Source organism: Passer montanus, unplaced genomic scaffold (genome assembly GCF_014805655.1).
Source record: "Passer montanus isolate IOZ18808 unplaced genomic scaffold, ASM1480565v1 scaffold53, whole genome shotgun sequence".
Lineage (NCBI taxonomy): Eukaryota > Metazoa > Chordata > Aves > Passeriformes > Passeridae > Passer > Passer montanus.
Window position 1 is genome coordinate 3,465,217 of NW_024370263.1, and position 23,592 is coordinate 3,488,808.

Here is a 23,592-nt window from a genome sequence, read left to right on the forward strand (position 1 = left end):
GCGTTTCTCATATTTGCCATGCTAGTAGATGGCATGATGGTATGAAAAAGCCTGGGGTGTCCTGTCCTGCCCTGGCTCCCCCCAGTCAGTGTTGGCTTAGGAGAGAGGCAGGTTTGTTTCTCAATAACTTGCTCATTCTCTGTGAACCTGAAAATGTTTTGTTTTCCAGTTAAACTTTTTAAAACCAAAAACTAAAATCATGTATAGACAGCTGGGCTAGACCTTAATAGTCTCTAAGTCTTACAGCTTCACTAAATGCTTGTTTTCCATATGCTATGTAGAGTTGCTTTGTCCATTTAATATTTAACTGTATTGGTGCAATTAAAATGCAGTGCAGCTCACTGACCCTGTTTTGCCTTAGAACTCAGTGGGGAGGGGAGAGTATCTGGGCTTTGGAGAATTTAAATCGGGTCCCTCTGTGTCTCATCCTGCCACAATGCATTGAGGAGCACTGCTCATAAGGTGTCTGCAGCTGGATGCTTCAGCAGCTCCCTTTTTGGGGGCATGGATGTGGTAGACAAGTTTGTGTGAGGGCCAAAGCTACCAGAGCAAAACCTTTATCCTCTGTAAGGCAGATAGGTGGTAGAAGCTTGAAGTCTGAATGTTCAAAAGTCAGGGCAGTGGTGGCACCCTGGTGGCCAGTAATGCTGTCCAAATATCTCAGTATGAGGGGAGGTGGGTGTGAGACAGACACAGTGTGAAAACTTGCAGATTCTGTGTTACCACAGGAAATACTGAAGCATCAAATGGACTGGTCAGGAGCTCATTTCAAATACCACAGCAGGACTTCTCGTTGTCCACATCCATTTGCTCCAGTATCCAGTATTTATCACAATATTAAAAACACTTTGAGAGACAGAAGAAATTTTATACTGAAAATAAGAGAGCTGTTGCAGGTGTTGGCACAGCTGTTCTTGGTTTCAGTGCTATTTCACATTTTGCATTCAGTTTTGGCAAAAATAACTTGGGGTGGGGAAGAATGAAACATCTCTGGTTTTCTGTCACTAACATTCAAGGTGACAGGACTGCCTTGAATTACCAGCTTGAGTAACCTAGCTTATAATGAAGGATTCTACCTTCACTAAATAGTGGGTAGAATTAAAGACTACAGCTGTGTAGTGTAACAAATTTAGATACAAAATCCAAGTAATCAGAAGAATAAGTTGCTTTACTTTCAAGGTGGAAAACAGGGATGACTGCAAGAGTATCAAATTGTTGGGAATCCAAAAAAAAAGCAGAAGTGAAGATTTGAGCTGTAGTTTTGCAATACATTTTGTCAGCACCCTTTTAGGGAGCCCCAGGCCCTCCTGGCAGCCATGAGCAAGCCATTTCAACATTAAAAAATCCAAAGAAAATTGTATTATAGTCTCCTTTCCATCACAGTAGGACATGGGATGTGCCTAAACATTTCAACCTTGTTAGGCACAGGAGACAGAACTGTTGAAGGACATGGTCTTGACACTGTTTTGCTTCCCTTTTTCAACTTAATGGCTCTATCCTGGCATGCTTTATCCTGACTTACTGCAAGCACTGTGTCCCACAAGAAGGTGTTTACAGTTACTGAAACCTCTTCCACTAAAAACACAGAACTAGTTCTTGTTTGGCATGTAGAAGCCTACTAACATTCAGAATTCCTATCAGCACTAGTATTTTCTACTAGGATCAAGTCCACTAAGATGGTACACAAAAAAAGCAAAAGTCTTACTTTCCAACAAAATTACTAAAATCTGAATTTAAAACTCTTCTCAAACATTCCTTAACTTTAAGAATTGCTTACTTCTGAAGAGTACCTAGCTTGCTTACTTCTGAAGAGTTTTATTCTGAAGTAAAATTAAAGATCTCAAAACACAAGCTATGGCAACACTTATTGGTACCCCTATTGCTTTGTCAGGGGCCTTTGGGTCATGAGAGACTTAAAATAACTCTTCCTTCCTGGCAGCTTCAGGTTTATTCTATTCTGCTGTTGCCTTCCCTTATCCTGCTGAATACTGTGAAGGAAAAAACAGGCATGCCTTTGACATAACATAAATTCAAATCTTAAGCCAGAAGAATACTTGACTGTCCAGCTGAAGGACTACACATAGGCTCCCAAGGTTTTGTCACTCTTACCAGGAATGAAACAGTCATCTAAAAAATATTTTAGAAAATTTATTGAAAACTGACATACAAAGGGTGATTTGGTCCCAAGAGAAGACAGACCAGAATCAGATCTTTCATATTTCAAAATAATGTTTTTCCTAATACTGCATCGCATTTGCCATCCCGTTTGTGAACAGCATTAATAAAAGTCTTTTAATGAAGACAACAACAAATGAAACTCACAAATACAGAAGTCTGTAAATGCCCACAGCTTCATCTCTCATCCAATCACCCTCTCCAAGTGATTGCTGTAGCAAGGATCTTGCTCAGTGCTCCTGTCACTTGGTTCCCACTCTTCCATCAATTTAAGCAACTCAACCTCACTGTCTCCTAGCACAAGGGCAGAAATGTATTGTGAAAAAATGAAAGCAAATGTTTTCTATCAAAGCAAACTTCTCAGAATTTTTTTCTCCATCTCATAGTCTTTGTCAACAGTGCACCACTCTATTCTTGTTTTAGATGGCAGGTAACGGGTCAGTGATGCCCTATTAGCACTGAATTAAGAGGAAAGACACCTGAAAGTCAACCTTTGGTACAAACCTAGCAGGAAAAAAGTAACCTTAAAAGCCATCTACAACAATTTCTTATTCTGCAAATCTAATATGCAATTTGGTGTTTTTAAGAGGAAAATGACTGCATCATTTGATGTATTTAGGCCTCCCAGAGTTTTTTTACATCTTCTATTGCAGTTTCAGTGTTGCTGAGATGGTTTCATCACATTTTTGAAATTTTCATCCTTTTTTTTTTCAGTTTATTTAGGATTCAGAGCTTTCACCTAAAATACTTCCAACTTTGAACTTTCACTATAATCCAGCAAGCTGAAAACCAGTTACTTGGAGGCATCACACTTTCTACCTGCAGTGACTACAGCCTTCTCCAAACTGACTGCTTTATGTTCTACTCAAGCGTATCAAAGGCTGTAGGTCTTAAACATGTTCAGCAGCTTAATAGCATGTAAGAAATTTTACACAGTTCATGCAAAAGATTTATAGCAGACCCTGAAATGAAATTAGGCATTATAGCAAGATAGGCTGCACATGTTCTTCAACATAATAAACCTTCCAGAATGGTACAGGTGTATACTGGTTTCCAGAGAAATACCTACTCAGATGCTGGAGTGTTTTTAGTGAAACTCTAAAATGTCTTACCAAGAGACAGAAAATTTCAAACAACCTTCAACAAAAGCAGCAAGATAAACAGTGTTTAACAAACAGGTATCTTTTGAACAACCAGAAGGAATTAAAGGATGACTGCAAAAAGAGAAGATTGATTTTATGGGTTATTCAACAGTAAAGAACATTATCACAAGCTGTGCAGAGGAAGAGTAGATGTTCTTAAGTGAGCAGCTGCGTTACTGTGTACTTGCTCCTTTATGTCAGCAAGATGTCAAAACCAGACTGGGACATAGGACTGAACAGAACCTGTTACTTGGAAAGGATTTCTTATGAAAAGCCTCAATTCAGGTATCTCTGAGAAAGCTCGAGGACTTAGGAACAAAAGATAAAACCCTTAAACAAGCTAGAGAACCTTAAGCATAAGGAACTGCTGTGCATTGAGAAAAGGTACCAGCTCATTGTGGACTCCTTTCCTTGGCACCCTGTGCAGGGCAGAAAATTCTTTTGGCATACATCTGTATAAACAATGTCTTGCTATGTTATTGGCACATACTGTGGCTTAAATTTTATGTCTAGATTCTCTCAGGAAAAAGACAGGCATCTCCTTTACCTCACCACCAAAGCCACCAAAGGCTGGGACTTGGCGACAGACAATAACCCAGCATTTGACCCTCCTAATGGCAGCAAGCAGCCATTATCCCTGTTATCTGATTTACTTATCATGTTTACCCAAATTAATGGATGCCATTCATTTAATCAGAAGTCACACTGTCTTCAACTGACCTTCCAACTCCATGCATACAAAGAAGCTCAGCACAATGTAAAATGTGAATCTCTTTGCTGAGAACCACTTTTCTCCAAACTTTGCATTGTTTGGGGAGGGGAACATCAAAAATCCACAAATAAAATTTAGAAGGCAATGAACCCAAGATGACTAAAGTTAACAGGTATCCTGCAAGTTTTAAGTGCTGGCTTTACTTTCTACAAAGCAAAAGACTTAAGCTGAGTTGTAATATTCCTTCCCTACCCCATGGATTGTGTCATTTCTAGATCTGAATTTACATCAAGTCCAAACAAATAAGATGGTGTGAAAAGCTGTATTACCAGAGGGACTGCTTTTCTATCCATGACTAGATTTGAAGATATTTCTTCCTTTACATTTTGTAATTCAAATTAAACCAAATGGCCAAGCATTGTTATGTGCACCAGTTTCAATGGCTCAGTAAGACAAAGGCGTGGCTTAAGCCACAGTTACATTCAGTATTTGGATTTTATGCTTTACCAAGGGCAATTAAGAGGATATTTGACCATTAAGCAAGATGGAAAGCTACTTCCCGGTTCCAAAGGCCTCTGAATTACCTTTTCAATAAAAGTAAAAATATTTAACAGATTGGAACACAGAAATCTTAGGGTGTTTCCTGGCCACCCTATGATTGTGGTGTGCTTATGATTGTTAGTAAGAAAACAAAAACCAAATAATATAACTTCAGAGATTCACACATCAAACCAGAAGAAAAAAAAAATCAAAAAACATCAACAATAAGCATCAGAAGCTCACCACTTCCAGTCTAAAATCTGGCATCTACAACTCCATTTCTTCTTCTGCACACCCAGATATTCCCAAACTAGCATATGGATCTGGAGACATGGCAGTCTGTTGTGATCCAGGGAACGTTTCAGTCTGTGGGTCAAAAGGAGCTCTTGGTGTTGGCTGCTTAGCTTGACACACTTCTGTGCTCTGCTGCTTGAAGTTCTTAACAGAAACAGACTTCAGTTTATCTGTCATAAATTCAGGAAGAGGTTTCCAAAGCACAAGCTCCATAGAAGGACGGCTCCTAGAAGGAATGGAGTTTCAGTAAAATTTAAGTTCTCCAAGCACAGCTATTAAATGCAGAAGACCTGTATCTTCATCCTTTGAGCTAGCCTGGAACCATAGTCCAGAAAATATATACCTTTCTTCCCCCCCTATTAAATTTCCTCTTCTCTATTCCCTACTTCCATTATTTCTAGTTCTAACTCTGTATTTCCTCTCTTTTTTGCACCAAACTTGACCACCGTTGGTCACACTTCAAGATCTTCTAATTTTGGAAATTCATATACATAAAACCAAAACTGAAACTGGTTACTCAACAAATTTCCCTCTGTCGACACGAGGAGTACAAAACACTTGATGACCACTACAGTTACACTTGTTTCTTTTTTACATTAGGACAGTTTTTCCTATTTTTAACCAGATGAGTGGTCTGTTATACAATGCTGGCTGCACCATGCAGTAATCAAGGACATCTCCATAAACATGAAACGAGGTCTCTCTTTTCATTTGCACATGTTAGCTACGTAGCACCATGATTTCCTCCAGAACTTACATAGATTCTATTATTTTCTTTGTCAGGACTTCACCAAAATCCCTCTTCATCCCTTTCTTAAGGGTATCTGACAGGATAAGAGTGGGCAGATTGCTAACATTTCCATCAGCATGAACTTCCTCATCTTCATCAATTATCCTAGGAATGGAGGGGGAAGAGGGAGATAAACACTATTGAGCATACTGTTATCAGGAACATCCACTACAGTCACATCTACGTGCTCTGCTCTGTGCAGATCTCTCACCTAGGCTGGGTACCAGAAGCAGCAGGGCTATGTTAACATGAGTCTCTCTTGGGCCAAAACACCCTGAGAAGGACTCACCACAGAAGCCACTCCTGGTACCTGAGCTAGCTTTGTTACCCCTGAGTTATCCCAGCAGTGTCAGTGCAAACAGACACTGAGAGAAAACAAACCAGTTCCCTCCAAGGGAAACTGTATGATTCAGCCACGTGACACAAGTGAGTCTCAGCTATGCAGCTGCTTCACCTCAATGCCCCAAAACTGGACTTTGAGAATTATTGCAAGGTAGTGCTTCACTTTTCACAGCGCTGTGCCAGTTTCTGAGATTAAATCAGCACAATATGTTGAAATGTTTAGAACAAATGGAAGCATCTCCTTTGTTTTTGTTTTACAGAAAATTTAGCAGTGTAGCTGGGAAGAATGGCGAATAATCCTCCAAGAAGACCAAAGCAGACATAGACAGATAATAGATTTCACTACTCTGATTTACTCATTAAAAAAATAACAGTCTAACAGTACCTTGCTTCTCCTTATGCATCACCTATGGAGTAATCTACAACAAAATATTGTTTTAAAATTTCTATAACTTTTGGCTTTTCTAATAATCTGCAGTGGTCATTTTAGATACTTTGGAATACCAGCTCACCTGCAATCAACTGATACATACACATACCATTCCCAGAAATCTTTCAAGGGCCAGAATTCAGTAAAATTATTTGAAGACTACAGCAGACTGTCCATAGCCACCCAATTACCCCACATCCCAGCATCAGCAAGATCAATCTCAGCCTTACTGCATATGTGCAGAGAGACCTCTTTGGTTCATGCTACTCTCTCCACTGACAAATTCACATCTATTTAAGTTTAAATCACAGAATAAGCTGCAGTTGGTAGAAAAAAACTGAGCTCAAGCATGAGCAGAATTTGAGCTTCTGAATGCTCACAGAAGAGCATTAAACCCAATTATGGTATATTGAAGCTGCATAATGATTGTGAGCAGGGTGTTATTTACTCAGCATCTCCTGCTCTAGCACCACTTCAGATCAGCCTGAAGTCTCACAGGACCACAGGTAGACTAAAATGGAATAATTTGAACAGAAGGTTCACCTCAGACTTACAGCAGTATTATCACACTGCTAAGTGCTATATTTACCCCTGAATGCCCACCAAAAAAGGGAAAGCTCAGCAAAGCCAGGCTACTCAATCCCTGCATTTACCTGTCCTCAATTTCCTGAAGTTTCCTGCGAGCAACCTCGCATTGCTGTTCCCCCATTGTCTGATCCATTTCTTCACAGGGAATTTCTAACATGGCAGTTTCAGGACCGCTGCCACCATACTGACTTGCCACCTCCCCAGCTGCCTGCTGACCTGCACAAAGAATCCATTCTTCAGTGTTGGGATTCAAAGGGCAATTTTTGGCTCCTGTCAGTCTCTTCTTCCGCACAGGACAGCTAGGAAACAAAGGAAGTTTACAATTGTCAAAACAAGAAATGTGGCATTCTACAGGAACAAATGTAAAGTGCATTTCAGCAGCACTGACACACTATGGCAATGCAATCTCAACAAAGAAAATAAATCCACATTGCTCTTAGTAAAATGTGTGTACCTATTCAGGAAAATCAGTGCCACACAATTAATTAGGTAGTAGAAATGGATTTGGGCTCATGTGCAATTCAAGGGAAGAGTTCCAAATGGAAACAATGATAGATTTCCTTCCTGTTTGTATTGTAGGTGAGATGTGCTCAAACAAAACAAAAAGCAAATCGGGATTTTTCAGGCTATAAAAGACAAATTAATTTACCCTTCTGCCTCTTCTTCTAGTTTATGCTTCTTTCCACATCGCACAGAGACACTACAAAAGAAAAACAGTTACTCAGCTTCAAATTGTATCTTTCGGTTACACTGATACTGTCAAACAGTATTTTCCTCCCTTTTAAAATTTCATCTGAGATCAACAGTCACAGTATGTCACCAGCTGTGATGGGAACAAAAGTTTGGGACAATAAATAATCATTTTGTTACAAAGGAAGTCAAAGGTGGCTGTAATTACTCAGTTTTCTGAACAGAATTCCACATTAATTTCTTCTCCTTTCATTATTTAGTTTTCCATAAGGGGCAAGACCAATTTTTGCTAAAATTGAAATGCCTCAAGAAGCAACACATGACCCAGCTTGAGTCTCTTAATGCTCTACATCACCAGAACACACTGAAAAAATACTGAAACCAATAAGTAAGTTTGAAAGTACATAAAGATGCTGGCACACTCGATCACCTTCCTTGCCTTTCAAAAGGCTCCTTCACCCCCCACCAGCCACCTTCAAGGTCCTCAGCCGAGCAGAATACAATTTTTAAACCTCCCACCAGCGGAACACTGCTACAAGGAAACAAATCCCAGCCGCCTGGCAGAGCACCCGCCGCAGTTCCCGCTGCCGGCCCCGGCCCTGCGGGACGGCTCTGGCACTTACTGGCTGCGGCTCCGGCTGAAGGAGCTCACCGGGGCCACCGTCAGCCCCTCGCCGTGGCTCCCGAGCGCGGCCAGGGAGGCCAGGTCGAAGCTGCTCTGCAGACAGAAGCCGGAGGATCCGTCCACGCCGTCGTTTCCGACCCCTGCCATGACCATCCCGGGGGGCTGCAGACGGCCGTGGCCGCCGACTAAGGGCTGCGGGCCGTGGCGGTCCGGAGCGGCGGCCGGCGCTGTGGGGAGCTCCACGGCCGGGCCCGCCGGGATGCCCTGGCAGGATCTGCCTAGCGCTGCCATTTCCTGCTGCGGGGGAGAAAGCGCACATCAACACCGCAATCCGCACTGCAGGAGCCCCGCACGAAAAACCTCCTCCGCCCGCAGCGCTCACCCGGGCCGAGCCGGGCCCGCGGCTGCGGCCGCCGCTACTGCCCGGGTCCTTCCAGGCCTTTCGCCGCTATCGGATAAGGACCCGCGGGCACTGTGGGAGTTGTAGTCCCGGGCACTGGGAGACCTCTGGGAGTTGTAGTCGCGAGTGCTGTGGGACCTGTGGGACTTGTAGTTCTGGGTGCTGTGGGAGACGCGCTCTGGGAGCGGGCTCCCCGGCGCGGGCCCTGAGGGCGCCGCGGGCTCCCCGGCGCGGGCCGTGAGGGCGCCGCGGGCTCCCCGAGGGAATCCGAACAGCCCCTCTCTTGTCCGTGGCCCGGCTTAATCCCCGCAGCGGGGCAGGCACGGTCCGGCAGCCAAATCCCGGTCAGCTGAGGAGCCCAGGCGGGCGCGGGGAGGTGGCGAGCGGAGCTGCGGGCGGCAGGAGGGAGGGATGGCGCCCCAGAACACGGTAACCGCCCGTCCTTGTCTTTACTTGCGGGAGGCTGCGGGTTCTGCGCGGAGTTAGAGAAGGATGGTGTATGCACACGGTGTAAGAGGTGGGAAAGCTCCCTGAGGCTGCTGTGAGGCTTTATCGAAGTTGGACATCCCTGTCACAAAAAAGTTCGGAACTGTTGAGGAGAGTCCCAATGGGCGGGGAGAAAAAACCCATCAAAACCAATCAAACAAAACAACAACCAAAAAAAGGAAAGCTGTGTCTTAATACATTAGTAACTTAAATTTTTTGGCACCTTTTTTTTTTCTTTCTTTTTTTTTTTTTTTCTGTAACGTAGTTTATTAAATTTTGCAAAGGAAATCTAATTCAGCCCATGCTCAGAATGGAGCACCAGCCCCTGCTCAGAGGGTCTAGCTCGCCCTGCAAGGTAAGCAGAACCATCCTGAAGGTGGATCCTGCAGGGAGTTTGTGGTTTTAGCAATGATGTACAGATGTGAAATGTGCTAAATGTTAGCTTTTAAATAGAAATACCTTAAGAGATTAGACTAAGGTTTTGTGCTTTCCTTGGACACCTGGCTGTGTTATAAAGTGGAAGCTATAAAAGCAGCTTTCTGATTCTCATGTTTTACATTGAATACAAATACAATTGAATACTGAATTTTGTTTGTGTCATGTTTTTGGAATGAAGTGAACGCCCTTATAAACTGTTGTGAGTTCAGAACACGAGACTGTTATCTGTGCTCTCTCCAGACTCCAATGTGAGACAGCATACCAATGTCACGAGCCCAGCTGATTTGGGGAGGAAGAACAAAAGATCTGTCATAATAAAACCTAAGTTATATGATGTATGTTCGTTATTTTGAGGTGTATGTTTGTTTATTTATTTTCTGTCTCTTCTAGATTCCCAGTTGTACCCATAAAACACACAAAAGAGGTTTACAGTACTTAATTAATATAAGGGTCTGAGTGTGCAGTGCCAGTGTTTACTACACCAGTTTTGGTTTTTTCTGCTATACCCACAGCACCCCTTACTTAATTCATTGCTGTGATTCACATTCAGAGAAACACTTTTTATTCTTGGAAACTGGAAGGAAATGTTAATTGGATTTTACTTTAATAAGACCAATTTCAACTTGCAAATTTCAGGGAGGGAGGAAGGAAGGAAGTTTTGATGAATTATCTTTAGGAAGGACACAGCTCTGTCAGAAAACAGTACAATATCTGGAATAACTCAGCATTTCTGGGAACTAGACCAAGAATGAGAATGATGAAGAATTAGTCTACATACTTTACAATGAGAAATTCAGGGAGTACAAGTTTATTAAAATAAATACGTACAGCCTTTATATATGAAGGAAGGGGGAAATTGATCACTTAAATGTCTTTAATATAGGAGATGTTGATGTGTCTAGCTGACCATAATCAATAAGATACTCTGAGATTAAATTAGGACCTAATTTAAAAGGAAAGGTTTGCTAGGCATTGGAACTGGATGTTATTTTTAGTATGATCATATTCAGTAAAAAGTAATCTCAGAGAGCACTTCATGAGAATATCAAACATTGTATAAATCCTTTGAGATATCTGGCTATATCCAAAGTATGGTTATGACCAGTTAGATTCCTGTGATTTGGACATATCACAGTTTGTGTTGACTTTAAAACCTGTGAATCTCTGCCTCTATGAATTTTAGTTTGTAAATACTGATTTGAAACTGTAACTAGGTCATAGATATTGAAAAATTTTAAAAATACATGCCAATAAGCTTTAAATGAATATTATTGCCAGTGAACAAATTATTGTGATTGAGGTACTAAGGCTTTGTACCTGCCAACTTGCAGACATCATGTAATCATTTTAGGGACTTAAAATATTGCTTGGAGGAAATAAAACATTGTTACTTCTCACACCTTGGTTAAAATGTGACTCACAGAATTTGAGATTTGGTTAATTCTCATACTGGGTCATTGTGTCTCTAACACCAGACATAAACAGTCCTAGCATTCTTTCATTAAAAACAGGCACTGTGAGCAGTGTGACTTATGCAAAAAGCATTTACTCAGTTTCTAATAACAGCTGTAATGGTTTTGTTACCTACACTTCATCTGGAGACTTGTAATTGTGGTATTTCTGAAGGCTGTTAGTGATCAGGGCCAAAAATAGCCTGAAATACTTCTCCTGCTGCAGGTGCTCAGGAGTTCAGGTGGTTTTTTAAACAAATACTTTGACTGCTCCAAACTAAATACATGATGTATTTCACCACAATTTTCTTTTAGCTATTACATGTGTGTGGGCTCAGGGTCCTGCCTCTTTTCATGCCCATGATTTTCCTTTGCTCCCCAGCTCCCCAGCTGGACGTTGTTCCTGGCTGTTTGTGCTGTTGGAATTGGAGGCACCTTTCAGTATGGGTACAATGTCTCCATTATCAATGCACCCACTCAGGTAAAAGCTCATCTTTTTGTTCCCTGGGCTCTTTCCTCTCTGAACTCGGCCACAAGACCAAATGTGCCTTTGCTGTGATCACAGTGGGAACTGAAGCACTCTTCCTCTCATGTGAAGGAATCTTGTTCATTTCCTGTGGGGTTTCATGTGCATTTGTTTGTGAGTACCTCCAGTCAGAACTATTCTGTGTCAGACAAAAGTGCCAAATAGGTCACATAAATACCTTTATTATTAGAAGGATTTACTGAATAAGTAATATATTTTTGGTTACTAAAATCACCCAGAACACTAAGGGTAGAACAGACCAGAACATTTTCAGTTGGAAGGCACCTACAATAACTACCTGACCACTTCAGGGCTGACCAAAAGTTAACAGCAATGTCCAAAAGCCCTTGGAGCATTGACCACTTGTTTGGGAAGCCTGTTCTTCTGTTTGACCATCCTTTCTGTAGGATATCACCACTATTTCTCCAAATGTCAAGTTTAAACCTCCTCTGACACAGCTTTGAGCCATTCCCATTCTTTCTATCACTGGATAACAGGGAGAAAGTACAGTTACTATTTACTGGTGTCCATCACGAGGCAGATTACTGAAAAAGTCCTTCTTAGGGAATTAAAATGTTCCATCTGTAGTGGCTGAGTATCTTGTAGGTGTTTTCATTTGTTACTTGAGCGTTCTTTGCTGTAGCCTCTAGGATTCTGCATATTTTGTGGATGACTCAAGGATCTAAGCAAATGTTCTTGTGGAAGTGATGGGTATCAGTTTTTGCTACCAGCTGATTTAATTGCTTAGGAAACTGTGAAAATTGAATTTGCAACCTTGTATGCTTTTTACAAAGCTTAAAAGAAGCTGTTTGTGAAAGAACATGTCATATGCTGGGAACAGAGAGCTAGTCCAAGAAGTTTGTTCTTCTGTAATCTTTGTTTGCAGGCAAAGAGCAAGAGCCTCTGATTACAGATACATGCCAGTTCAAGAGTTTCTAAAGGCAAATTTTAGAAAACCAAGCATGTGGAATAACAGCTTCAAAGTTCTGACACATGAATACTGTAAGGTGGAGTATTATTAGAGTTGAAAAAGGGATTTTAGTCTTTTGGATTACACTAAGGCAGGGAGATTTAGATCAAGTGTCAGAATGAGTTCCCTGACAGTAAAATTTTTCAGGTTGCAAGGCCTCTGTGCTCTGAGATGTTCCTAAAAACAGTAGGGCCAGCCATGCACTCTGTTCCCCTTCTTGTTCAGAAGGACCTCAGAGCTCACTCGTGGCAGTGCATGTCAGGGTTGTGTTTCCCCTCTGCTGCAGCACCTGAGGCAGGGCACGAAGCAGAGCTGCTCAGCAGCCTTTGAGGTGTGTGGGGAGTAGGAAACACAAAGTCTTCCTTGTGGTCGAGGAAGATTCTGCCAGGTAGATGATATCTCTTAGAATTAACTCCCAGAACTGATTTTCAGGATTGGGGTGCAAGTTATTTGTAGTGCTGTGTGTAGGGCTGTATAAAATACTACACATTCATCACTGTCTTCTACTGCAGCATATACACAAGTTCTTAAACGAGACCTGGAGTAGTCGTTATCACAAGGAGCTAAATCCAGATTTGCTGACTTTTCTTTGGTCTGTCATCGCTTCCATCTTTTCCCTCGGAGGCCTGTGTGGAGCCCTGATTGGAGGCAGCATGGCCATTCGCCTGGGCAGGTCAGTTGCAGCAGCAGGCATATGAAAGCATGTTTGCTTTTCCTACCTTCCCACTGGAACAGAAAGTAAATAAATGGGAAAAGAGTGGGAGAAAAGAGTACCTTGGTGAAAGTGATTTTTCAATTTAAAACTGAGTTTCCTAGTAGCATTTTACAGTTTATTCCAATGTAACTTTCAAGGATGAGCCTTGAATTATGACCTTTGTCTTAGTCTTTGCATTACGTTTACTGAAATCTGAGTAGGAGAATGCACACAGAGTGTGTTGAAAACATGAGTTTCCCCCTAACACATTTGCAGCCCTTGTGCCAGTAAGGACATGCTGCTTCTTCTGTTGCACTTCATTTGTCTAAATGAAGAAACTGCAGTCCTACCTTGTCAGGCATTTCTGTCATATTTATACATTATTCTTATGTTCAGACATTTTAAAAACATAAGCAGTTGTATCAGATATCTGGGTTTTCTGGGTTTCCAGGGAATAGCATGTTTCTTCAGCATAAAGTCCCCCACATTATCAGAAATGAAACCTGTTTAAAACCCCACATTGTTACAGATTTCCATAATGTCTGGATGAGGTGGGTTGTTTTCAGTTTTGGGGTTTTTTTGTTTGTTTTAATCAGTTTTTGTATGTTCTGTGGAGTATTATTATTACTATTATTGTTATTATTATTATTAATTTTGTTCCTCCTTTTTAGGAAAGGAGCTCTTTTGATGAATAATGTTATAGCAATACTAGCCTCCATTTTAATGGGGATCAGTTTTCCTACAGGATTGTTTGAGTTACTGATTGCTGGAAGGTTTTTGATTGGCATAAATTCAGGTGAATGATTTCTTATTCCTACTATCAATAAACTATGGTGAATGACAAGTTATTATTTCTGATCCTTTAGGTTTTATGATTAAAATATTCTGTAGTGTAGCTTGGAATCTGAAGGCAGCTAAATGAATAGGAAATTAATTAAGTCTCATTTTGTATGTGTTTTGGTTTAGTAACTCTTTGCAAAGCAATTTCTATTGATAGGAAAATGTTTCTTCCATTTAATTGCAGGTATTGGGCTCTGTGTGCAGCCTCTTTATATTGGGGAGTTTGCCCCAAAACACCTAAGAGGTGGCTTGGCCATGGGGACTTCCATCTTTCTGACTGGGGGAATTCTGACAGGACAAGTAATTGGTTTGAGGTAAGAAATATTTGAGGGTTTTTTTTCCTGTTTTGTGTTATTCCTGTGTAAAGAATTCCAATTTCCTACAGCTCATTGCAGGACATTCCTTGTGCCTTTGCAGCATTAGAATTCACACAAAGTCCTCCTGGGAGAAGAAAATCCCGCTTGAGTCGCCTTATTCCTACAACTGCCAGCCATCAGTGCTGTCCCCTCAGGGGAGCAGTGTCAGTTTAGATGGGTCACCAGAACAGCATCAGTAAAGCAGCCACATTTGAGCTGAGTTCATGTTTTCTGCCAATTTCTTGCTGGAGACAGTGGATGTTGGCAAGGACTTGAGAGCAAAGGACTCACTAGCACTGCTTTTGTCCCCTGTGTGATCAGAGGAAGTTGCTCAGGCCTTCATCCAGCCGGAACTTAGAAGTTTCAAGTGCAGAGACTGCACTAAATAGTAACCAATAGCTAATTGTTATATTTATTTGCCTTCTTTTTCCACCTTTCTCACAGAGAATTATTGGGTGGAGAAGAGCATTGGCCTCTGTTGCTATCCAGCAGCTGTATTCCAGCATTAGCCCAACTGTTATTCCTTCCATGGTTTCCTGAAAGTCCCAGATATCTTCTTATTGACAGAGGTGATGAGCTGAGCTGTGCCAAAGGTATTCAGGATCTATACTTCTGTTCTCCAAAAGTGTACAATGAATATTTGGGTTCCAGATTCTCCCTTTAATATTCAGGATCTATACTTTCTGTTCTCCAAAAGTGTACAATGAATATTTTGGGTTCCAGATTCTCCCTTTATCTTCATCCACACAGTACTGTTGTATCATCTAGTGCTTTTTGGCCCATGTTTTTCCTCCAGTGAACTTATATGGAAGAAGGGATTGTGGAACTCAGGAGCCCATAATGGGTTATACACAAAACTTTAATATCCTCTTTCAAATATAAGTTCATTGACTGGAGCTCCAAGCTGATTACTCTCAATGGAAAGTTCATTATCAGGATCATCAAAACTCCTACTCTTGACCTTAAGAAGACAGATTGTCACTTGAGATATATTTAATCATGAAGATTTTAGAATGCTGTATAGTCTTTAAGCTTTAAGACCATTTGTAAAGATTTTAGTCTGGGGTCCAAATGACTTCTGATTATATTTGCCTTAGGAGAAGGATTTTCTCTCTTTGCTCCAGCTCACTAACTGCATCCCACTGGCAACATTAAAGTCAGGGCTATAACAAAGGACTCAGTGTCTGCCTAGAATTTATGCAAAACTCCTCAAACTAGTAAGAGTGTCCTTTAAGAAAAAGACTATTTGAAAGTCTGAGGTTCAGATACAAAATATTTTGCCTGGTGAATATTTCAAAGTCAGATATTCCTCTAAAAAGAAGGAAAAAAATGCCACAGAATTCTCCAAATCCACCACAGCAAAAAATGTTGAAAAAACAGCAAGGAGCAAGCAAGTCACAAAGCAAATTTTTCATATGCTAGCAAACGCCAGGTCATTATGAAAAGAGATTATTTCCCAGGATTGTGGTTAATAGATAAATGTAATTTTTTTTTTTCAATTTGTAGCTTTGAAACGATTTCATGGTTCCTCAGAGTATCGAAGGGAGATGGAAGACATCCAGCGGGAATGCTTTGCCTTAGATGGGGAGAAACCCAAGAAGCCCTGGCAGCTGTTCAGTGACCGTGCTGTGAGATGGCAGCTCATCACTGTCATCGTGATGACAATGGGCCAACAGCTCAGTGGCATTAATGCTGTAAGAGTTCACATGAGCAAACAGCTTCAATAATGATTTCATTTCCACCTGGTTTTCAACCATTCATTAACACAAAAGATCCACATGGAGAAGCTCAGTGAAATGGGATAAGTGGGAAAGAATGTCCTTGCATTATTTTGGTGTTTCTCTTTCTTTTTTTTTCTCATTTCTGAGTTTCTGGTATGCAAACTTTTTTAAAGAATGACTTGATACTTCCTCTGAAAAACATTCCTATGAAAAAGTAAATAAAGGTGGATCAGCTTATCCCAAAGTGTCTGGTTTAAGAATGTAAAGCATATTCAGTAAGTTGAATAATCCTCTTGGCTTTTATGATATTTAGACATTATTTAGACATTAATTTAACAGATTGTTACTGCTGCTTATGTTGAATTAGTAACTCACAACATAAAATACACTGATTATATGTTTGGTATGAACATGACTTTGTTTCCAGACAATGTTTTAAATACCAGAAAAACCTCATTGTTTGTTTTTTATTTTTCTTTTTTTTCTATTGTAGATTTATTTCTATGCAACTTATGTTTTTGAACAAGCTGGGATCGTGGCAGAAAAAATCCCGTATGTGACACTTGGCACTGGAGTTTGTGAATGTCTCACAGCCCTCTCCTGTGTAAGGAGCAGTTTGTTCTACCTGCCAGTACAAGCAGTAATGATTCTTCTTGAAGAATATTGCTAAAAATGAGATCAGTATATTAACAGAAGATTCTATCTTGTCCACAGGGTTTGCTGATAGACTATGTGGGAAGAAGATGCCTTATCATTGGGGGTTATCTCCTCATGACGCTCTGGTGCACTGTTCTGACCTTCTCTCTGACTTACCAGGTGCAAAGGACTCGTTCCTGTTACCCAGTGGGACTGAGGAGTGAAAAGGGCACGTGGTTGCACAGTAGGGGGGAATGGGTTTAAATGAGAATAGGGTAGATCAGGTGTCAGGAAGAAATTCTTCCCTGAGGCTCTGGCACACGGTGTCCAGAGAAGCGGTGGCTGCTCCATCCCTGGAAGTGTTCAAGGCCAAGTTGGATGGGTTTGGAGCAACCTGGGCTAGTGGAAGGTGTCCCTACCCATGGCCAGGAGTGAGATGGGATGAGCTTTAAAGCCCCTTCTAGCCCACACTATGATTACATAATTCTATGATTTAGTAAAAATCATTGAATGAACAGTATTTAATTTCTCTGAAGCAGAACTGTTAAATAAATTAGCTGTAAAAGAGTAGTGAAAGACTGCTGGTCTTAATTGAAAAAAAAATACAGAAGGAAACTTAACTATTAAACCAGACTTTAAAACTGGATTATCAAATTCTGAACTAAACCTTCTCATTGTCTTCTGTTTCAGGAGCTGTACTCCTGGGTGCCTTACATGAGCATGATGTGTGTATTTGCCTTCATCTTGAGCTTTGGGCTGGGCCCAGGTATTGCACAGGAACGTGTGTGAGTGGGGGAAGGTCTGGGAGGGTTGGGTGTCACACAGCCAAGAAGCCTTTGCAGCACAGCTGCTGCTGCTCTGGCTCAGGAACACAACTGAGGCTTACCATGCATGATTCTGGGGCAGTTATGTGTGAGGGAGGGCTTAGTTCTGCCCTTCAGAGCAGAAGGGTTCTACAGTTGTCAGAAGGGGCCTGCTCCCTGATCTGTGCTACTGAAATGGGGCTGTGTTTTAGTGGGAAACTTCCTGCAAGGGCAGTAGCCTCAGAATTGTGCTGTTAGGAACTAAAATAGATCAGCTAATGACATATTCAAAAGCAAATCAATCTTTTGTAGCAATGGAAATACCTCAAATGGACATTTAGCACAATTTTCTGTTTCTGAACCATTCCCAGGTGGCATAACAAACACCCTGACAGCTGAGTTATTTGTACAGTCCTCACGTCCTGCTGCCTACATGATTGCAGGGACTGTGAGCTGGATTAGTTTCTTCACAGTTGGAATGCTCTTTCCCTTCATCGTGGTGAGTGTGCACAGCACAACTTCCATTTCACCTGCTCCCAGGTTCCATCCCATTGTTGTATTGTATTATATTCACTTGTGTATATAACTGACACTTGACCAGGATGCACACTGCCCCTCAAATGAATTTAACTAGATTCAGTCCCTCTTAAAAGTATTTTTTACACATCACAAACCCCAATATAACATGATAAATGAAAAGTAAAAGAAATGCACTGGAGGGCAATGTTCATACTGGGATGAAAAAAACAGAGAAGGTATCAAAAGCACAAGAACTTAATCAGGTACTGAGATTCAGATAAAACATATTTTAATAGTGCCTTGTGCTTTTATGGCAAAGTAACATTGAGGTGGTACCTGTGGCCAGCAAGTCACTTCTCTGAGAACTTGCTGAACTAACAGAGTTCTGTAAGCAGAAGATTATTAGGAAAGGTAAGACAGGCTTTCATCTCCAGCTTTGTACTTTTAGTTTTAGCACATATTCTTGACAGCAAAACTGACAGGAACAGCATGCATCTGGGTATCTGGATCTGCCTGTCCTTTCTTCATGGCTGAGCTCTGCTTCTCAGTAAGATAGTTGTTTTTTTTAATGTACAGTATTGAAAAATATTAACATTCAGAGAAACTTAAATTATATAGTCTTAAAAATATGTGACAGCTAAGTAGCAATTGTTGACTTTTAGATTGTGACATTTGACTGTTTAAATGGTTTATCTTATTTTTAAAATAAAAGTCTATTGCACAGCACTTGACAGTCTTTACAGGTGAAGATTAGGTTAAATGACTCCTTTTAGAAAAACATCTGAGCAGCGATGTTAAGTGTAAATGGAAACAAAAAGCTTATTTTCTCAAACCTACTGTTATTACACTTGAAATATGTTGCAATCACATTTATTTTCAGAATGGACTGAAGCAGTATTGTTTTGTGGTGTTTTTACTGGAGTGCTTCTTTGTTGCTGCTTTCATCTTCCTCATAATTCCTGAGACAAAAAACAAATCCTTTCTGGAAATCAAAAAGGAATTTCACAAGCTTAATTTTGGAAGAAATGCCAGGAAAAAGGAAACAGAGCTTTATGAAAGAAGGCAACTTCAAGATGAATTTTTAAAGATTTCTGCCTAATTTCACAAATGCAATAGAACTTTGGTGAGAATTATGAACCTTGTAATACATGATCAAGTGGCTTATTAAATCTTCCTGTGTATTTAGAGGAAGTGTAACTAAAGGCACATTAGTACTGCTGAAAACACTGTTAAAACGTGTATTGCTGAAATACAACTAACAACATATTGTATTATCCACAGAAAACATCTTTAGCTGTAACCTGGTGCTGTAGGGATGCAGAAATGCCAGGGAGGATGTTCAGTGAGCCCCTCTGGCAGATTTCTGCAGGTAATTCAGCAACTCTTCTTGCATTTCAAAGCCCTGTCTTCAGTTTGGGTCATTGGGCGTATCCAAATGCTTTGCTGAGTGTAACATGGTGAGTTCTTCTTAAAACCCACACAAGAACTGATAGCTGATATTTGAAATATTCCAGTTTATGTAGAAATAGTGGTATTTAGTTTCTGTTTTTCCAGTTATGTCACTTTGAAAGCCTTAAAGACATTCCTCATCCAGTTCTACTACTGTACTGTGCAATGAAAGTACAGCACCTCTCTGATTACTGGTATTTGGAATAAAAACTTGTATCCTGATAAAAGACTGACTGGAGTTTCAATTTGGTTAATTTTTTTCCATAACCTAGCATCTTAACCTTTTAAACTATTCAACAGGGTAAAACTACTTCTAGTTTTGGAGGTTAGTTCCCATCAGACTGAGATCTACATACCAAAAAGCATGAAGTAGCAGAGAGGACAGATGACAGAATTAAATACATTTTACCTTTAAACTACAGGGAGCCTGTAGGACATGCTGAATGAGCCTTCTGCCCCCTCGCCAGTATTTTTTACTGGACTCTTTTTCAACTTAAAATACATTCTTTATATGTTAGAAATCTCACATGTGGAGTTTGTGTGCCTCTCTGGTATTTGTTTCTATTCCTGCCACTGCCAGGACAGTGACCTTACCCAGTTCAACTTTTCCTGCCTGTAATCATTTCCAAGTACCAGCTGTTACCCAAGTGCTGCAGCAAGCATGGATTTCTTTTATATTTATTTTCCTCCTCTCAAAATTAAAGCTTTTAATGGAAGTATAGGAAACAAACACCCTTGGTCTGATTTTGGTAACAAAACCATTTGTTTAATTGAAAATAACACTAACTGTTAATAGCTAAGAAGGCAACATCAGGAAGGGATCTTCTTGGCCTTTATTTTATCCTCTATGTTTGCAAAATACTTCATTTTTGCTAGCAGCTTCTTGGCTTCCTGAAGATCATCTGAAATGAAATAAAACATTTCTGGTTTACAGAGGGAGAGATGAATTTGCAGTTTCAAAATGAATCTCAAGGTTTCAGTGACAGCACCTGTTTTAGTACCAAGAGTTGTGAGCTGCAAGGACTCACACTATTAAAACCTTGCTGCCTGGTGTTTAACCTCAGATGGTTTGGGAACATCTCAGCTCAAATGTTCCACAAAACCTGTAACAATGAACAATTTGGGAAAGAAATGTGAATGAATATATTCTTTAATGACTCCTGTGAAGTGGCTGCAGTATTGATCTACCACTAGGAAAAACAAATGTTTTTGTTTAAAATGTGTATAAATAGACCAACTGATATAACTGAAAAATGCAAATGAGGAGGAGTCTGGTCTGGACAGTGCCAATTCCAAAATTGATATTGAAACTATTTCTGCTCAGCTAAAGGGGAGGGTGAGTTATGATCTACAGAGAAAGGCAACACAGTCCTTCTCATGGCACAGAGTAACAGAATGTAACTTCTCACAGGCAGGCCCAGCCAGCACCACTGTGATGTTTACAGTTTCACACACCCACCCCTGCCAAACCTGCGCCATTCTGGACCTGGCACACAAGCACAAAGCTTTCTTCCCAGCTTCAGAAGCTCAGGAATGGTTCAAGCTTGTGCCTGTCCACTGGTTGTAGAATAAATTTATGTTGATTATTGCACAGGAAGTCCCCAAAACCTTATGCTGAACAGGCCTTTACTTGCCCCACAGCAGCTGTGGTTTTCAGTGCCAAGAACAGCACTCACTGCTCTGCTGCAGCTCCAGGACTGCAGAGCAACACTCCCAAATTCAAGTGTGAAACCTCAGAATATGTCTGAGATGAAGTCTGTCCTTCCCAGCATTCTGGGAAACACACAAACAATTTCTTAGCATCTACACTCCCACTCAAAATGAATGGAACTTTTGTACTGGACTTTGCTTTTAATGTGAGGTCTTGAATTTCCCAAATCAGCAGGAATGTCAGTTTAGAAGTACTTATTCTAAATACCTAACAAAGAACCCTTGTCAATGCAGTATTTCTATTCCATAGCTCAAGAAATATTTGCCAGTAAGAGAATGTGGAGCTTTAAGCATTTGACAGGTATGTATGGCAGCTAAAAACTTCATAAAATAGGTACCTTTTTCAAAAGCTGCAGTCACCTCTCTGGTCAGTTCTTCTTGCTTAACTGCAAAACAAATTATTTCATTTACTTTTTTTTATACTTAGGATATTTGATACCACTGCATTCTGACTGCCTGTGGTGGGAAAGTTCAACTTCATTCTGACAGGTTTTTTCTTTGGAACAATTGACTAACCTGATGAAGGCTGAGTAAATTCCTTTTTATTGTCTCTATATGTATTTATTTTGACATCAGAATAGGTTATGTTATACAAATGTTCTCAAGACATGTAATGTTTAGGTGCATAAATAGGTAAAGACAACACTAGAAAAGAGGGGAACAGAGCAGAAGGTCTTGCAGTGAGTCAATTCCAGACTAAGACAAATTGAAGACATTACAAGAAATATACCAACACAGTTTAAAGCTTTCAGACTCAGGTGATTCAGTGTACTGTTCTGTAAAAACTCCTCAAGTCATAACCTACCTTTAATTGAAGTTTCAATTTCTTCAAGGTTATCCTTGTTTTTGGACTCTGCTAGTTTCTCATTAATTTCCATGACTTCCATAAGGAACGCTGAGTCTGTATCACAGTCTGTCTCTTTTGCTGGCTCCACCCCACTCAGCTCCAGCTGGCAGAGGAAATGGGAATTTGAAAATAAATATTCCCACATCCATTTCTATGGAAACTGTTTTCTTTAATATCAAGTCTCTTAGCAAGGCATACTCAGATTCATATTTGATAAACCTACAGTGCACTGTGTCAATCTGAAAATTAACTCCATACATAGGCTGACCATAAAAATGAGCAGTTACCAAACAAAAAAAAAAAAAAAAAAAAAAAAAAAAAAAAAAAAAACCCATAAAAAAAGCTGCCATGGGCCAGACTGAAATTTTGAATGAGCAGCCAAGTGTGATGTGGACAACAAATTACTGTAAGATGAGTAGCAAATGATTAATGCTGATTAATTTTTGGAGAAACTTGGTTCTGCTGTCCCTTCAATCTCTGGTGATCCTCTTCAGAGGAATGCAGATTAGCACATTAAGGACAGAATAGAGGGTGGGATCCCCACCAGCCCCCAGGGTTAGTTACAGAACACTGCAATACCTAAGGAGACCTTACTAGATAGAGGCCGCGGCTCAGAGGGTTCAGCAGGGTCTGGTAGGCCTTGTTGATCAGGGAAGAGTGTTGCTCAGAGTAGTGCTGCTCTTTCTGCAAACGGATGGCACATAATTGGAAGCTAATAACAAGCGGCAAAACAGACTTTGTTACGTGCGGAACACCGGCGTCCCCACAGCAGTCCGTGTGAAGGCTCTGTGGCACCGCACTCAGCCTAGCCCTGGCGAACCGCAGCGGCCGCTCGCCGTCCGCCTCCACCGCAAATCCGTGCCAGAGCCCCTTCTGAGCACCGAAACACAAACACAGCCGAATCCCCTCACTCCCCGGGCGGGAGAGACGTGGGGACTCGGCACTGCGGCCCCGCCACGCAGCCGAATGCTAAAGCCGAGCTCCTCCGGCGGCCACCGAGCCCCGCCGGCCCCTCCCGGCCCGGCTCCCCCGCCCGGCCCGGGGCTCACCGGCGGCCTCTTGCCGAAGCGGTCGGGGTGCACGGCGCGCTGCAGGCTCCGGAACCGCCGCTGCAGCTGCCCCGGGTCGATGCGGAACGAGCGGTCGCTGCAGGACACGGGGCGGGTGAGACCCGCGGCCGGCCGGGCTCGCGGCCGCCCCGCCCACACTCACCAGTCCATCAGGCGGAAGAGGTCAGGCCGCGGCGCCGGCGGCTGCAGAGCCTGGCAGCCGGGGCAGAAGTGGAGCGGCCCATCGCTGCTGGGCAGCGGAGCTCCGCAGCTCCAGCACGGCGGGGCCGGGGCGCGGCTCAGCGCGGCCCCGCGGAGCGCCAGGCGCGCCCAGCCCAGCCGCGCCCGCAGCGCCGAGTTATGATCTAC

General features: G+C 41.6%; 3 protein-coding genes across 20 annotated transcripts; 1 reads left to right on the forward strand and 2 right to left on the reverse strand.

The window, feature by feature from the left end:
* Positions 1 to 1,150: 1,150 nt before the first annotated feature.
* Positions 1,151 to 8,839, reverse strand: CCDC117 (coiled-coil domain containing 117). 3 transcript variants are annotated; one of them, XM_039724715.1, is made up of 6 exons: positions 8,327 to 8,768; positions 7,663 to 7,713; positions 7,079 to 7,312; positions 5,621 to 5,758; positions 4,813 to 5,089; positions 1,151 to 2,469 (listed from the first exon to the last, which is right to left on the reverse strand). In XM_039724715.1, the coding sequence occupies exons 1-5, from the start codon at positions 8,617 to 8,619 to the stop codon at positions 4,837 to 4,839; spliced, it is 969 nt and encodes a 322-aa protein (XP_039580649.1). In that variant the 5' UTR covers positions 8,620 to 8,768; the 3' UTR covers positions 1,151 to 2,469; positions 4,813 to 4,836. The 3 variants fall into 3 exon arrangements, with proteins under 3 accessions (XP_039580649.1, XP_039580648.1, XP_039580650.1); XM_039724714.1 differs by having other exon boundaries at positions 2,127 to 5,089; positions 8,327 to 8,625; positions 8,711 to 8,839; XM_039724716.1 differs by lacking the exon at positions 5,621 to 5,758 and having other exon boundaries at positions 2,127 to 5,089.
* Positions 8,840 to 8,938: 99 nt separating this feature from the next.
* Positions 8,939 to 19,850, forward strand: LOC120509706 (solute carrier family 2, facilitated glucose transporter member 11-like). 16 transcript variants are annotated; one of them, XM_039724699.1, is made up of 15 exons: positions 8,939 to 9,157; positions 9,499 to 9,569; positions 9,893 to 9,987; positions 11,486 to 11,584; positions 12,516 to 12,636; positions 13,112 to 13,272; positions 13,965 to 14,089; positions 14,318 to 14,447; positions 14,934 to 15,082; positions 15,996 to 16,183; positions 16,704 to 16,814; positions 16,925 to 17,026; positions 17,537 to 17,612; positions 18,021 to 18,148; positions 19,049 to 19,850. In XM_039724699.1, the coding sequence occupies exons 3-15, from the start codon at positions 9,983 to 9,985 to the stop codon at positions 19,265 to 19,267; spliced, it is 1,614 nt and encodes a 537-aa protein (XP_039580633.1). In that variant the 5' UTR covers positions 8,939 to 9,157; positions 9,499 to 9,569; positions 9,893 to 9,982; the 3' UTR covers positions 19,268 to 19,850. The 16 variants fall into 16 exon arrangements, with proteins under 16 accessions (XP_039580633.1, XP_039580640.1, XP_039580630.1 ...); XM_039724706.1 differs by lacking the exon at positions 9,893 to 9,987 and adding an exon at positions 11,669 to 11,743; XM_039724696.1 differs by lacking the exons at positions 9,893 to 9,987; positions 12,516 to 12,636 and adding an exon at positions 11,669 to 11,743 and having other exon boundaries at positions 9,480 to 9,569.
* A 506-nt stretch (positions 19,851 to 20,356) lies between these two features.
* On the reverse strand, positions 20,357 to 23,573 carry HSCB (HscB mitochondrial iron-sulfur cluster cochaperone). Its single transcript, XM_039724719.1, has 6 exons — positions 23,387 to 23,573; positions 23,224 to 23,320; positions 22,769 to 22,858; positions 22,133 to 22,277; positions 21,666 to 21,713; positions 20,357 to 20,519 (listed from the first exon to the last, which is right to left on the reverse strand). The coding sequence occupies exons 1-6, from the start codon at positions 23,392 to 23,394 to the stop codon at positions 20,428 to 20,430; spliced, it is 480 nt and encodes a 159-aa protein (XP_039580653.1). The 5' UTR covers positions 23,395 to 23,573; the 3' UTR covers positions 20,357 to 20,427.
* Between the last annotated feature and the right edge of the window lie 19 nt (positions 23,574 to 23,592).

Coding starts and splice junctions, on each gene's coding strand:
- LOC120509706 (XM_039724696.1), top strand. Junction 16,184..16,703: donor AGCTCAGTGGCATTAATGCT/GTAAGAGTTCAC, acceptor TTTCTATTGTAG/ATTTATTTCTATGCAACTTA. Junction 16,815..16,924: donor GTCTCACAGCCCTCTCCTGT/GTAAGGAGCAGT, acceptor TCTTGTCCACAG/GGTTTGCTGATAGACTATGT.
- CCDC117 (XM_039724715.1), bottom strand. CDS start 8,619: ATGGCAGCGCTAGGCAGATCCTGCCAGGGCATCCCGGCGGGCCCGGCC. Junction 7,714..8,326: donor TTCAGCCGGAGCCGCAGCCA/GTAAGTGCCAGA, acceptor TTTCTTTTGTAG/TGTCTCTGTGCGATGTGGAA. Junction 7,313..7,662: donor CTAGAAGAAGAGGCAGAAGG/GTAAATTAATTT, acceptor TTTGTTTCCTAG/CTGTCCTGTGCGGAAGAAGA.
- HSCB (XM_039724719.1), bottom strand. Junction 22,278..22,768: donor TGAGCCGCGGCCTCTATCTA/GTAAGGTCTCCT, acceptor TTCCTCTGCCAG/CTGGAGCTGAGTGGGGTGGA. Junction 20,520..21,665: donor GACTGCAGCTTTTGAAAAAG/GTACCTATTTTA, acceptor ATTTCATTTCAG/ATGATCTTCAGGAAGCCAAG.